The following is a 14,628-nucleotide window of genomic DNA, read 5'->3' as shown; positions in this document are numbered from 1 at the left end:
TAAGGTTAACTTCGTCATCAATTGATTGTCATCATCAAAAAGGGGGAGATTGTTGAATCTCGAATTTTGATGATGAAGTCAATTGTAATTTGTTTGATCTAATCTATATATTGAGAAAAGTGTACAAGATTAACTATGATTGCTGTAAGACATAAAGCAGGTGTTGTGCCAGAGTCAAGATCGAGATCACGTTGGGAGTTCGAGAGTTCGTCGAAAGTCCGGACATTCGTCGAAAGGTCTACGAGAACCAATCGAGAAGTCCAGGAGCTTACCATAGAAGCTCATTGGAACTCGCTAAGAAGATCATCGTAAAGTCCAGGAGCTTGTCAGGAGTCCATCAGAGCATTACCGAGAGTTCGTTTAATGTTCGCCGGAAGTACACCGGAAGCTCGCTAGAAGAGCAATTGACGCACCGGAATAAGAAGTGCAATAAACATGTCTTAATTATTGTAGTTAGAGTGTAAATTCAGTTAGGATTAGGAGATAATCCCACTAACTTAATTATGGGCCAATTGGGCCCTAAGATGGGCTGGTTTGGGCCGGATTCAAGGCCCAACCAGGACCCTGAATTCCTAGCCAACGGTGGCACTACTGGGGTCGGCGATGGCACCGCTTGGGAGACTCGATCTTCCAGGAATTCTGGGTGGTGGTACCACCCTTGTCAGGCGGTGGTACCGCCAGAGCTCAGTCTCCGAGCTCTATCAGGCGGTGGTACAACCTAGATTGAGCGGTAGTACCGCCCAATGTCAAGTGTCAAGCGGTAGTGCTGCCCAATAATGGTGGTGGTACCGCCAGGACCCCGGAAATCCGGGATTATACACTTTTTGACTTTATTTTTAAAGTCATTGGGGCCTATAAAAACCCCACCCTTTCCTGCAGGAAAGGGAATGAAACCTATTGGCAAATCTTGAGTTCGAGCCTTAAAGTATTGTAAAAATTAGAGTTCTCCTCCTTCATCTCTTAGTCTTATAATCATATAAGAAAGAGGAGTGAAACTTGTAAGGGTTGTCTCCTAAACCCGACAAAAGAAGAAAATATGTAAAAGGTGGTTGGCCTTCACCTATTAAAGAAAGGCCTCTAGTGGATGCCAGTGACCTCGTCGGAGGAGGAAGCCAAAAGTGGATGTAGGTCACGTTGACCGAACCACTCTAAAACTCGGTTTGCATTTACTTTGAGCAACTTTCTTTTATAGCAAACTACCTCTCCTCCTTACTTTGCTTTAACTATGTCTACGTACGCTTTCACATAAACATCTTCCGAGATCGGCTTTAATCATACGAAGACTTTACGAAATTGACGCTTTTCATTTGTGTAATCTATATTGCTGCAAATCACCTTAGTCTTCTCTTGCACTTCGATGAAAGATTTCGAGTTTAAATTCCTTCCGAAATAGATTGAATTAAAACCATTCTTGTTGGAATCAGTTTCAATCGAAATAAATTTTTTAAAATAGAGAAAGTTTTCCATGCACTAACTCACCCCCCCCCCCACCCCGTGCCGCTCTTGATCCTAACAATATATACATCATCATATAGGGCTACTAGATAATAAGAATAATAATAATAATAATAATAATAATAATAAATTACTTTACAGAATTTTTGGGGTACCCACCCTAGGGTTCCCCATGCAACCAGAAACCTTGGCCTCTAGGGTTACCCCTGCGGTCAGGAATCCCTGTCTGCTTACTTGCCTCATGAGGCCAGGAATCCCTAGCCGTAGGGTCTCCTAAGTGATTAGGAAACCCTAGTCGCTAAGCTGCATGGGACTCCTCTATCATGGCTGCTCTCGGCTTGCTGTAGGTGGCCAGGCCGAAATTCTCTTCTAGGCCTCTCGATCAAGGTTGCAAGCAACCTTTGGCTGATCAATAAGGCAACAATAGTTGCTGCCCTTTCTCCCCTTTTGGCGTCGACATTTTTTACATAAAAAGGCCTTTCTAAAACACCTCTCGAACAATGAGAAAGGGTACTATTTAGATATAAAAACTATGATAAAAATCACAGCAATCGCGTATAAAATAATTTTATACGATTTGTCAACACACGTAGTTTAAAAATCAATCGTCACACAAAACAACCTGACTCTAATACCACTATTTGGAAATATAATCAGAGCAGCACATGCACAGTAGAAGAATAGAAAAACAAAATTATAAATTTTATAGAAAAAGTATTTCGTCGTCATGTGAAGATTAGTGCTCAAAAATCACAAAACCAAAAACCATATGTATCAATTGAGATTTGCAACCTAGGAAGATTGTATATTCCTAAAAAATCCTAGATCTATAGGAGTGGATGAAATAGGTCAACTGTCCTTCTCTCTAGTAGTGATCCACAAAGTAGATATGATGAAGACGCTCCTCAAATCACTATATGATCCTCCTCTCCACGCGCACCACATGATCAAGAAGGGGCCAGCCCTTCTTCCTATCCACATGCTCCAAATTGGGAATGTCTACTGAAGGGGAGAGGAGAGGGAGGAATATAGGAGGGGCAACCAAGAGGTGACTAGCCTATGCCACCTTTTGGCCCCTTCTATTTATAAACATTCCTACCACTTAACCCTAATAGATCCTACCCTATTGGATATTGGATCTCTATCTAATTACCCAAGCCTCTTAGATTAATGGATCTATATGTAATAATCTATATTTAGTCTTATTGGGTCTCACCCAAAATATCCAATAATTCATGGCCTTACTGGATATCCAATAAGATAGGGGCTCCATCGGATATTTTATATCCGAACCTTTACTCGTCGTAATACCTATCATATGTGTGTGACCCTCTAGGCTCAATATTGAGTTAGTTGTGAGTCATATCTATCATAGCTCTTTCTGACTCGGTGAATTATTATCTCCATAATAATTCACTCGACTCATCGACTACGGACGTACTATACTACTATGCCATAATCCCTAAACGATATAAGGGGATCTAATATATTAAACACGTTTGTCCTCGGTTACCATATATTTATAGTTTTTTATCTATCTAATATCTCGAAGACCATATATTGGTCATGATGCTATCAGACATATACGGTTTTTACTCGAGTCTTTCTCTAATCGGATTCTCCCTAAGAGAACTCTTTCTCTCTCAATCCAAATGACTCTAGCTAGGGATTTGTCTAAGCAAGAATACATAGGATATTTCTCTCATGATATCGAGAGTAGATGACTCTATCGATACTTAATTACTATCGTAAGGCTGGCTATCACTCCCGATGACTAGTTGTGTTAGATCTGAAACTTCCAGACCTATAAGTCTGGTATTAAATAGTGGAGTACTTATATATGACATCCTTGATATCTTAAGTCTAAAGACTAGACACACAATCGAGACTACATAATCGTTGTCTGACAATGAGGTATCATCAACTATCTAGCTTTCTATTAGCAGATCAATCAGTGAACTTATTTTCTAATAAGTACATATATTGTATCCCTAGTGTCCCTACATAAGCAACTATGAGACCAGCCACATTCGTCAAATAAATGGGTATATAATACATTAGTCTACTCGGTTATCTCGACGTCCCTCTCGAGTAACCTATAATTGAGATTATTTAGGGTCTGTGTTTAAAGGTGAATTGGTCTTATTATCATGATCTCATCACGATTCAATTCTCATTGCATAGATCCATAGACATCATACTATATGCAATATGTAATATAAAATAAGAAAATACTAATAATAATAATAAGCAAAAAGACTGTGCAATATATCACACGTGTAATCACTCACGTGATTAGCTTGCAGGGCACCTATGACTAGCAACAACTATACCTTTGCCTTCTTGTACAGAGCCTAGTATATTTAGCTTGACTCATTTTTAGCATCAACTGACTTCATCAACTCCAAATCTGACACCTCATTATTTTTACGACAACAAAAAGGAAGTATTACATATCTACTAGCGTACGCGGATGACATTATTATTATAGGTAATAATTCTATGGAGATCATGGAATTTCTAAAGCAGTTGGCAAACTAATTCACCATCAAGGATCTAGAAATCTTAAGCTAATTTTTTAGAGTGGAAGTAACATTCACATCTTTTTGGACTTTTCCTATCACAAAAAGAAGTTCGTTCAAGATCTATTATCAAAGACAAATACGTAGAATGCAAAAGAAGTTGTCACTCCACTCTCTACTACTAAATCACTCAAATTATATGATGATAGCCCTGCTACAGATCCCACACAGTACCGATAAGTACTTGGCTCCTTACAGTAATTATCTCTCACATATTTAGACATCTCATTTGCAATCAATAAATTATTACAATTCATACATCAGTCCTCCACTATTCATTGGTCTATAATAAAACAAGTCCTGCGATATCTAAAAGAGACTCTTAATCATGGATTTATTCTTTGTAAACATTCATCACTTCATCTCCATACTTTCGTTGATGCTTATTGGGTAAGCAACTTTGATGATAGAACATTTACGTCTGCCAATATTGTCTTCTTTGGCGCAAATCCAATTAGTTAGAGTTTTAAAAAATAGAAAACAATAGCAAGGTCTACCACTGAAGCTGAATACCGAGTCATCGCCATCACTACTGCAGAACTTAACCGGGTCACCAATCTACTATAAGAACTTGACATCAACTCTAAATTCACTCCTATAATATACTGTGATAATGTCGCTGCTACTTAACTGTGTGCCAATCTAGTGTTCCACTCACGCATAAAACATATTGTCATCGACTTCTACTTCATTCAAGATCAAGTTGTCAGACATCAACTATGTGTTTCTCATGTACATACTGTTGATTAACTAGCAAACTCCCTCGTAAAGCCTCTCACTCATAAAATATTTCAATTGTATCGGTCCAAGATTTACATCCTTGATAGAAACTCAATATTACGGAGACATGATAGAAGATATAGAAGATCATGATAGACGCAATCTTAGATTTGAATAACTAATTTGATTACTTATGATAGTGAAAATCTCTTCCTTGAAACATGTATAAATACTCGTCTCTTTAATTGATTTCAACGAATAAGATTCATCTCTTTAATTGATTTAACACAAATCACATCATTTTATTATGATGGATTAGAGATAATGGCAAGGTTGATAAAGATAATATAATTCTCTAAATCTAGGTTGGTAAAGCTAGGAAGGTGCTAGCTATTGAATTTCGGATTTTGATGATGAATTTAATTGATAAAGTTATGATCTAATATGCGTTTGAGTGATGTAAAACTAACCACCATCATGGAAAGGTAAATCGATTGAAGTAGAAATAATTAGACGATGGGCCAGAGTGGATCATGTCAAAAGATTGGATGTTAGGCCAAAGGACTAGTCGACATGCCAAAAGGACTTCTTACCATGAGTTCGGGCATCGAGCCGAAGGATCAGACATTACACCAAGGAGATCGAATGTTGCGGAAGGTCAACATGCTAATTGGGTAAGAGAGGATGATACGCTGAAGGATTGGACGAAGCGCTAGATGAACTAATGTTATACCGGACAACATAGTATTCTTGTGTTTGTAATTAGTCATGTCTTGATTAAAGTAGGTTAGGTCGTAATTGAGTTATTTTTTAGTGAAACCATCCAACTTGATTAGGGCCAATTATGCCTAAATCAGGGTTGAATTTGGCCTATTAAAAGCTCAATTCAAATTTCTAAAGCTGGCCCAAGTGATGGTACTGCCAGGTCAAGTGGTGAAACCGCTTGTTGTTGAGAAATTTATGGGTGACATCACATACGCAACAAAAGAACAGAAAACAAAAATCTCCAAATTTTCCAATGATATGCTTGCTGTCGTTCAAAGATTAGTGTGCGAAATCTACAAAACCAAAAACTATGTATATGAAAAATTATGTTTTACCTAAGGAGATCGTATATCCCTAAATCCCTGCAGATCTGTATTAGAGAATGAAGGAGGTCAAGCACTCTGATCCACACAATAGAGCTGCAATGACGCTCCTCCAATCGCTGCCCAAAACTCCACACCTACTATTTGAGAAGAAGAACGGGAGAGGAGAATAAGAGGTGGCAACCAAAAATCTCTAGCCTATGGGTGTTTGGTTCCCTCCTATTTATAGAGGTCCTCTGTCAACTTAACCCTAATGGATCATGATCCTTCCCTATTAGGTATTGGATCTCCATCCAACTACTCAAGCTACTTAGATTAGTGGATTTCTATCCAATAATCTCTCATTCGCTCTTATTGGATCTCATTCATAGGATCTAATAATTTATGGGCTTATTGAATATCCAATAAGATAAGGGCTCTGACGGATATCTCATATCTGAACCTTTGCTTGTTGCAATGCCTACCATATGTGTGTGACCCTCTAGGCCCAATATCAAGCTGGCCATGAGTCATACCTGTCAGAACTCCTTTTAACTTAATAAATTATTATCTTCATAATAATTCACTCAACTCATCGATTGTGGGCATACTAGGCCACTATGTCGTAGTCCTTAGACAATACAGGAGAATCTAATCCTTTGGACCTATCTATCCTCAATTACCATGTTTCTATAGTCCCTCATCCATCTAATATCCCAGAGACTATATACCGGGCATGGTATTGTCAAACGCATACGATTTCTACTCGAGTCTCGCTCTAATCGGATTTTCCCAAAGAACTCTTTCTCTCTCAATCCTAATGACCATAGCTAGGGATTTGTTTAAGTAAGAACACATAGGATATTTCTATCATAACACTAAGAATGGATGATCCTCTATCGACACTCAATAGTCCTCATAAGGTTAGCTGCTACTCCCGATGACCAGTTGTGCTAGATCTAGAACTTCTAGGCTTATAAGTCCTGTATCAAAGAGTGTAGTACTCATACAGGACATCCTTGGTGTCTCAAGTCTAAAGACCAAGTATACCATTAGGATAACAGAATCGTTATCTGATAATGAGGTATCATTAACCATCTAGCATTCTATAAGCGGATTAATCAGTGAACTCATTCTTCAATGAGCACTTGTACTATAGCCCTAATGTCCCTACACGAGTAGCTATGAGACCAGCTACCTCCATTATATGGATGGGAATACAGCATACCAATCTGTCCGAATATGTCGATGTCCCTCTCGGGTAATCTATAACTAGGATTATTTAGAGTCTATGTTTAAAGTTGAATCGGTCTCATTATCATGATCACATCACGATCCGATTCTCATTATATAGATCCATGGATATTATAATATATATGCATATATGCAACAAACAATATAAATTGATAAAATTTTAAAATATAATAAGCATGAAGAATGTGTATCATGTCACATGTATTATCACTCACGTGATTGGCTTGTAGGGCACCTATGACCAGGACCTATGAGATAGTGTATGTCTTTGGGAAACTTGGGGGGTAATATCACTAGTGTCAAGCAATGGTACCGCCCAAATACAGTCTCCCAAACTATGTGAGGCGATACCTGATAGTGGTACCACCCAGTATCAGTTTGACAAGTGATAGTACCACCAGTTGTCGATCTAGCGAATGGTGGTATAGCCCAATAATGATGGTGGTATTGCTAGGATCCAGGAAACCTAAGAAGAGACCTTTTATGGCTTTATTTTTTAAATTATTTGGGGCCTATAAATACCCTATACTTTCCTACTTGAAAAAACAAGAAAAAAGAACAAAAACTTATATTTTAGAGCATAAAAACTCTGTTAGAAAGCTGAGTCCTTCCTTCTTGAGCTTAGAGGTTATTCTATGGAAGGTTGAGAGGTTTTTTTTATAAAATAAGGTTGTAAAGATTCTCTCCTAAGCTTATCAAAAGGAGAAAAAGTTATAAGAGAGTAGTTGGTCTTCGCCTATTAAAAGAATATCGTTAATGAACGTCGGTAGCCTCGGCGATGAGAAATCAGAAGTAGACGTAAGTTGCATCGACTGAACGGCTATAAATTTGATTTGCATTTCTATTTACGCTTTTCATTCATATTGCTTACTGATTTATCTACTCACTACTTTTATGCACGTAGCAAGTTAAATATCTTTCCGATACAGGTTTGATCAAACGATATTTTTGAATCGACATAATTTTTACGAAAGTACTAATTCACCCCTCTTTTTAGTATCAATACGATCATAACACTAACTAACTTAGTTGGTACTTAACAGTATATTATAAGATCTTGAGCTTTTAAGATGAATCTTTAAGATATTCATATGGTAAAAATCTTTAGCTCATAAATAGTTTCAACTTTATAAATGAGTCCTTAAGATATTCAATAAAAATTTATAATTTTTAACCATCTAATTTTTATTTTTTATATTTATTTTATTTTTCTCTTTATTGAATAGATGTTGAAGTGTAATAATTTAGTACATATGTAAAATATCTATAAACTAATTAAATTTATTTTATTGATAAATTAACTAAATTGGTCCTCTAATATATATTTTCATTATGCAAGAACTTGCCCGTCTTCATATAATTAAAATAAGAATTAGTCTTGATGATAGAATGTGTTTACTATATCAACCCCTCTATACCAAATGTGATATAGGATTTGAAGATTTTTTTTTTCTTAGGTAGTAGAGGAATATAAAGAGGGGATAGAAAGATTGAAAAAATAAAGAATAGCTACTATACTCAAAATTACACTTCGATGAGAGTCGTACCACATGGATAATAAAATCATATTATCCAATATATATATATATATATATATATATATATATATATATATATATATATATATATATATATATATATATATCTTCACATCACTCGGACACAAGATGAAAGAATTCAATTTACTACATTTCTACTTTTGATTGATGCATTACAAAATTCAATCTCGTTTTTATAGGTTCAAGTACAAGAATACAAAAGAAATTATAGAATAAAGAAAATTATAATTCTATCAAATCAAATATATGATATATATTTTTTTAAGAAAAAGCAATAGTTCTAACTAGGATTGAAAAAATATATTCCTCTTGATGATATTTTTTTATTGATATACTTCCATCTTAGTTGTGATAATGTTTAAGATGTTTATGAGGATTTATAATCTTCACTAATTTTATTTCTTCTATTTTTTATCTATTTTATTTTCTCTTTGTTGACTTTATATGTGATAACTTATTAAATATTTAAACTATCTTTAAACTAATTCAATTTATTTTATTAATAATCAACTAAATTGGTCCTACATTATATTTTTTATCCGAGTTCATATAATTAAAATATGGATCGACATTGATGAAAAATATATAATTAAATCAATGGCTCTCGTATAATATAGAACAAGAAAAAATTTGATGAAAATAGGTTAATAAAAAAAATGAAAATGATATCAAATATAACTATCAATTTTTTTTTGCTCTGAAAGAATACTTTTAGGATGAAAGTCTCGTATCTCCCATGTAGTCGATAAAATTATGTCACTAAAAAAATAAATGTGATCTTACATCATTCACACACAAACAAGATGAAAAGAACTTAATTTTCTTATTTATTTCTAATTGATACATTATAATATTAACCCCTTTTTACCGGCTCAAGTATAAAAATAAAAAATTATAATCCTATCAAATCAAATATATGATATCTTTTTTTTTTTTTTTTTGTAGAAGGTAATAATTTTTACTTGACTTGGAAAAATAATCTTCCACTCGTTTGTTGATATTCTTGATTAACAAACTTTAATGAATCTTTAAGATTTTCAATCAAGATTTGTAATCTTCAATAATCTGATTTCTTCCATTTTTCGATATTATCTTTCTTTTTTTTCTCTTTATTAAATAGATATCGATGTGTATCAATTTATTACAGATGCAAAATATTCTTAAATTTATTTTATTAATAAATCAAATAGATTCGTCCGGCTTCATTGTATAAGACTTCATCTCGAGTTCTTATTATTAAAATATGGATCATGATAAAATATCTTGACTAAACTAATAGATAGGAAACAACATATTTTTTATATTAAAAAAATAAAAAGAGAGAACAAAATGATAATAGTCAAAAATATAATAGAAAAAATAAAGGATAATTAACATTGTACCTCTTTTTTAAAAAAAATAAATATATACATAATTGATATATTAATAAATATGGTCTCCCACCACTTATACATAACATATGAAAAACTTAATTTTCTGATTCATTTATAATTGATGTATTATAATATTCAAACACCTTTTTATAAGCTCAAGTATAAGAATAAAAATAATAAAAAAAATATAATCCTATCAAAGATATCATCTTTTAAGAAGTAAACTTTCTCTCTTAATCAATCTTTATTAGACTGTAACCTAACAAACTATTTATTATACTGTGCTGTGCCCTAAGAAACCAATTATCATACTGTGCTTCACCCACTTCTCTTGATCTTTCCCTATGGTGAGTCCCAAATCTTCAAATGTTTTTTCATTCAACCAAGAGCTGTAGTGTCAGACCAGTCTAGCTGAGTCCAAATGCATGCACCAAACCTCCATCCCCCCTTTATAAGCCCTCCCCAGCTCCCGGCTTCTCTTCCATCCCAAGTGCTAGAAATCAGCTGCTGCGTTGAGCAAACCAGGAACGCATATCACCATGTCTCCAATCCTTTCCACCTTCCACCATCCTTCTCTTGCTGCTGCTTCTCTCATCAGTGGTGGTCTCAGTTCCATCTTCTCCTCTCCTGCTACTGGTGTCTCCGTGGTGTCGAGATGCACAGTCTACCCCGACCGCAGGTCCGACCTCGGCGACCTCCCGCTCTCGGTGTCCGACCTCCCCATGCTGTCGTGCCACTACATCCAAAAGGGCCTCTTCTTCTCCTCTCCGCCAATACCCGTTGCCTCACTCCTCTCCCTCCTCACCTCCTCCCTCTCCCGCGCCCTCTCCATCTTCCCCGCCCTCGCTGGCCGCCTCTGCACCCTCCCTGACGGTCGCATCCTCGTCTCCTGCAACGACGCCGGCGCCGAGTTCTCCCATGCCACGGCCGCTTCCCTCTCCCTCCCTGACCTCCTCCCTCCCTCCGCAGATGTGCCGCCGGCAGTCAAGTCCCTCTTCCCCCTCGACGGATCCATCAGCTTCCACGGTCACACCCGCCCGCTGGCGGCTTTCCAGCTCACCGAGCTTGCCGATGGAGCTGTCTTCCTTGGCGCGGCCGTCAACCACGCCGTCGTCGATGGGACCTCCTTCTGGAACTTCCTCAACGCATGGGCGGAGCTCTGCCGCGGCGGTGACCCCGCAAAGCCCGACTTCCACCGCAACTACTTCGGCGGGTCCAAGGCGGTGCTGTGCTTCCCGGATGGCCGTGGCCCGGAGGTGACCTTTCCAGTGAATGCACCGCTTCGAGAACGGATCTTCCACTTCAGCCGGGACGCCGTTCTCGAGCTAAAATCGAGGGCCAACCGCCGCACCAAAAACGTCGTCGCTGGAGACTCCAAGGACGCCGAGGTTTACGGCAAGCAAACCCACGACCCGAAGACGGTGGAAGTGAACGACGAGGAGGAGATTTCGTCCTTCCAGTCACTGTGCGCCCACGTCTGGCGGTCGGTGACGCGGGCGCGAACGCGGCTGCCGGCTGAGGCCATAACCACGTTCCGTATTGCGGTGAATTGCCGGCACCGGGTGGTTCCCCCAGTGGCGGCGAACTACTTCGGGAACGCGATCCAGAGCATCCCGACGAAGGCGGCGGTGGGGGAGGTGGCGGGGCGGGACCTCCGCTGGGTGGCGGCGCTGCTGCACCGCAGCGTGGCGGGGCACGGGGACGAGGCGGTTCGGTGCGGGGTGGCGGAGTGGGAGGCAGCGCCACGGTGCTTCCCGCTGGGGAACCCGGACGGCGCGGGGTTGACCATGGGGAGCTCCCCCCGGTTCCCCATGTATGAAGGAAATGACTTCGGGTGGGGTCGGCCGGCGGCGGTGCGTAGTGGCCGGGCCAACAAGTTCGACGGGAAGATGTCGGCGTTCCCGGGGCATGAGGGTGGCGGGAGCGTGGAGCTGGAGGTGTGCCTGACGCCGGAGACCATGGCGGATCTCCTCCGCGACGAGGAGTTCATGAGCTACGTATCCATGTAGAGAAGTGATGGCGGCGACCAAGCCTTACACCAACTGCCTTGTGAACTCGTTCCAGTCGTCGGATATGTTGCTCTACAGTGCACTGTGTTCGTTTCCTCGTCTCCAATGCCCAGTTGTATGTTTCAAGTTTAATGTAGATGTTTCTTTCTTTGTTCCCCTTTGTTGGTTGTTGAGATTCCAATCCTTTGGTGACTATTAAATTGGCTCCTTCTCCGAACCCAAAAAAGATGCTGAATCGAACTTGTAGCCGAATAAACTTGATTTAGGCCTGCACCGATCCCGGCGCAAATCTTGGGCCATGTGGACATTCCCTCGTCCCAAGAGATGGGTGGAGAGACATGACTTTAAAGTGCAAGATAGTAATCAAATTATTTTTAATTTTGATGTGTGAAATTAATCTACATCAATAAATACTGAACTGCCAACTATAACCTACTCTCCTCAAAATTCATCTTTAATTCTCCGGGAGAATATTACCGTAAGGCCTTCCTTTGTGTTACCCAATGTTTCAAGTTCAAACAACGCCAGTACCTCTTTAAAGTCGGAATAGCATGATTAATAAGCATGACTACCAAATGAATTCCTACATCAAAATAAATGAACACGTAGGATCTGATCAAAATTGTGCTTGTGCTTATTCGAAAAGTTGGAATCAGACAAAAGTTTTCCAGGGTCTTAATGAGTTTAATTTCCCGTTCCACTGTACTAAAAAACTATGACGCGGGTGGGTTATTTTGAATTTAGGTCGTTGGACCCCTCCCTATCCACGTCAAGGTCGACGGTTCAGATAGAGGCATAGTTTACGCGAGGGCGTGCGATTGTAATCTTTGTAACCCTCGCATCAATTAATGTGTCGCCGATCAGTAACCATCGTAAATCCTGACTCGAGTTCACTCTGTCCTCGTTTGACATCATGAAGCTTGTAATTAGAGTACTCGATCTGTTAGACTCTCAATTCTTGGATCTTGGCAAGCGATCGCTTGCAACGCAATAATTCCATATGAATATGAAATCTCATGACAAAAATCAAGAAACCGCAGAAAGAGATTGGAAAGAAATGATTAGAACCCAAGCATGAAACCAACAAAGAACGAGAAAGACGGTGACGCGACCTCAAGAACGAGAGAAATCAGCCTTGCAGTAGTAGATCATGGATCACGGATCTTGTAACAAAAGAGTTCTTGATCTGTTACACTCTCGGTTCATGGATCTGGCAAGCGATCGCAAGGCAAAATTTCCATATGAATACCAAGTCTCACGAAAAAAATTAAAGAAAAGCAAGAAGAGACCGGAAAGAAAGGATCAGAACCCAAGCGATCGGACAACAGCAACAAGAAACCCTAACAACAATAAAGGAGAAGAAAGACAAGACGAAATCCGAAAGAAAGGATCAGAGTACGCGGTGACGAACCCTCGAGAACGAGAGAAATCAGCTAAATGTCAAAGAGAGTCGAAAATTTACCCACCAGTGAAGGAGGAGAAAGAAGACGGTCGGCCGATCCTCCACCGCCCTACTTTTTGCGCCGGGAGGATTCATTCAAAGATGAGAACGGAAACCGATCGATCATTCGGCGAAGAGGAATATATATCACCCAAAGTTGTCACGTGTACGTCACGTGGGTGCTTGGCCATCAAGAATACGAATGATCGTATCGACATTTAAGCGGTGAAAGTCGTGGCTCAAATCATTCCCCAAGTTGCGTCCCGAAGCATATATTTCCTTCTGACAAAGGCTCCACCATCAGACTGTCATGTACACGCTAAACCCGGCCGGTTTTCTTCCTCCACTTTGGAGACTTCATGCCCAACCCCAACAACGTTAGGCCTGAAAGCATGCATGTCGTACGAAACATGAAGACCACGCGAGAGACCCAATCGAGTAAAAAGACCGGAGCAAGCCGGTCGTCCACGGACCGACGTCCCATGGGAAGACCACGCGAGCTTTGAAGTCGGTGCAGCCGAAGCCTACCTCAAAAGAAATGACGCGAGAGAGCTCCCGGTGGTGAAATGTTCCAACTGTGAGGTAGTATTACGTCCCTTTCTTTCACTTGCTTCCGAGATGATAAAGATTCTTCCACCATCGACCAAAGCGTGACGCCAAGCACATACCGGCCCAGTTAGTGTTCCACGACGACTTCCACTTTTACTCCATTGCTCTGCTGAGGCGCCGCGCTGCGATAAATGTCTGCGCCGTGCCGTGGCAACACCATGTCGAAGAAGTGCAACAGGAGCGCCGGCTGCGGTTTCGACGACATGAATGAGATGCCTACCATCTGTTCCACGTCCAGCGTCAGTTCTAGAGACTGCGAGGAGATCAAACATGAAGGCGGTGGCTTCTCTGCTGAACTGGCCAAGAATGTGCGATCCACAGCGCTCAAGTTCGTCCGCCTTCTCCGGAACAGAGCTTCCAAGGCCCTGCACTCCGTCTCCGGGAGAAGAAGACTGCCGCCGACCACGGTGCCTTCGAGCGTGAGTCTGCCAGGAGCCGCTGCACCCCCGGACTCTCACCTGTCCGAGGCCGTCGAAGACTGCATCAAATTCCTCCACTCCTCGTCAAGGAGATCGTGTTAGAGACTCTGCATGCAAGCATTGCACCATAGAACATTAAT

General features: G+C 40.0%; 1 protein-coding gene across 1 annotated transcript; it reads left to right on the top strand.

Annotated features, from left to right (window-relative positions):
* Positions 1-10,508: 10,508 nt before the first annotated feature.
* LOC135671270 (BAHD acyltransferase DCR-like) lies at positions 10,509-12,175 on the top strand. Its single transcript, XM_065179299.1, has one exon. It carries the CDS (start codon positions 10,550-10,552, stop codon positions 12,017-12,019), a length of 1,470 nt encoding a protein of 489 aa, XP_065035371.1. The 5' UTR covers positions 10,509-10,549; the 3' UTR covers positions 12,020-12,175.
* Positions 12,176-14,628: the final 2,453 nt, after the last annotated feature.

This window comes from Musa acuminata, unplaced genomic scaffold (assembly GCF_036884655.1).
Source record: "Musa acuminata AAA Group cultivar baxijiao unplaced genomic scaffold, Cavendish_Baxijiao_AAA HiC_scaffold_1138, whole genome shotgun sequence".
Lineage (NCBI taxonomy): Eukaryota > Viridiplantae > Streptophyta > Magnoliopsida > Zingiberales > Musaceae > Musa > Musa acuminata.
The sequence above is the reverse complement of the archived record's forward strand: the minus strand, read 5'-3'. Positions and strand labels throughout refer to the sequence as shown.

Excerpts from the sequence above, each read along its gene's own strand:
- LOC135671270 (XM_065179299.1), top strand. The coding sequence starts at position 10,550 with ATGTCTCCAATCCTTTCCACCTTCCACCATCCTTCTCTTGCTGCTGCT.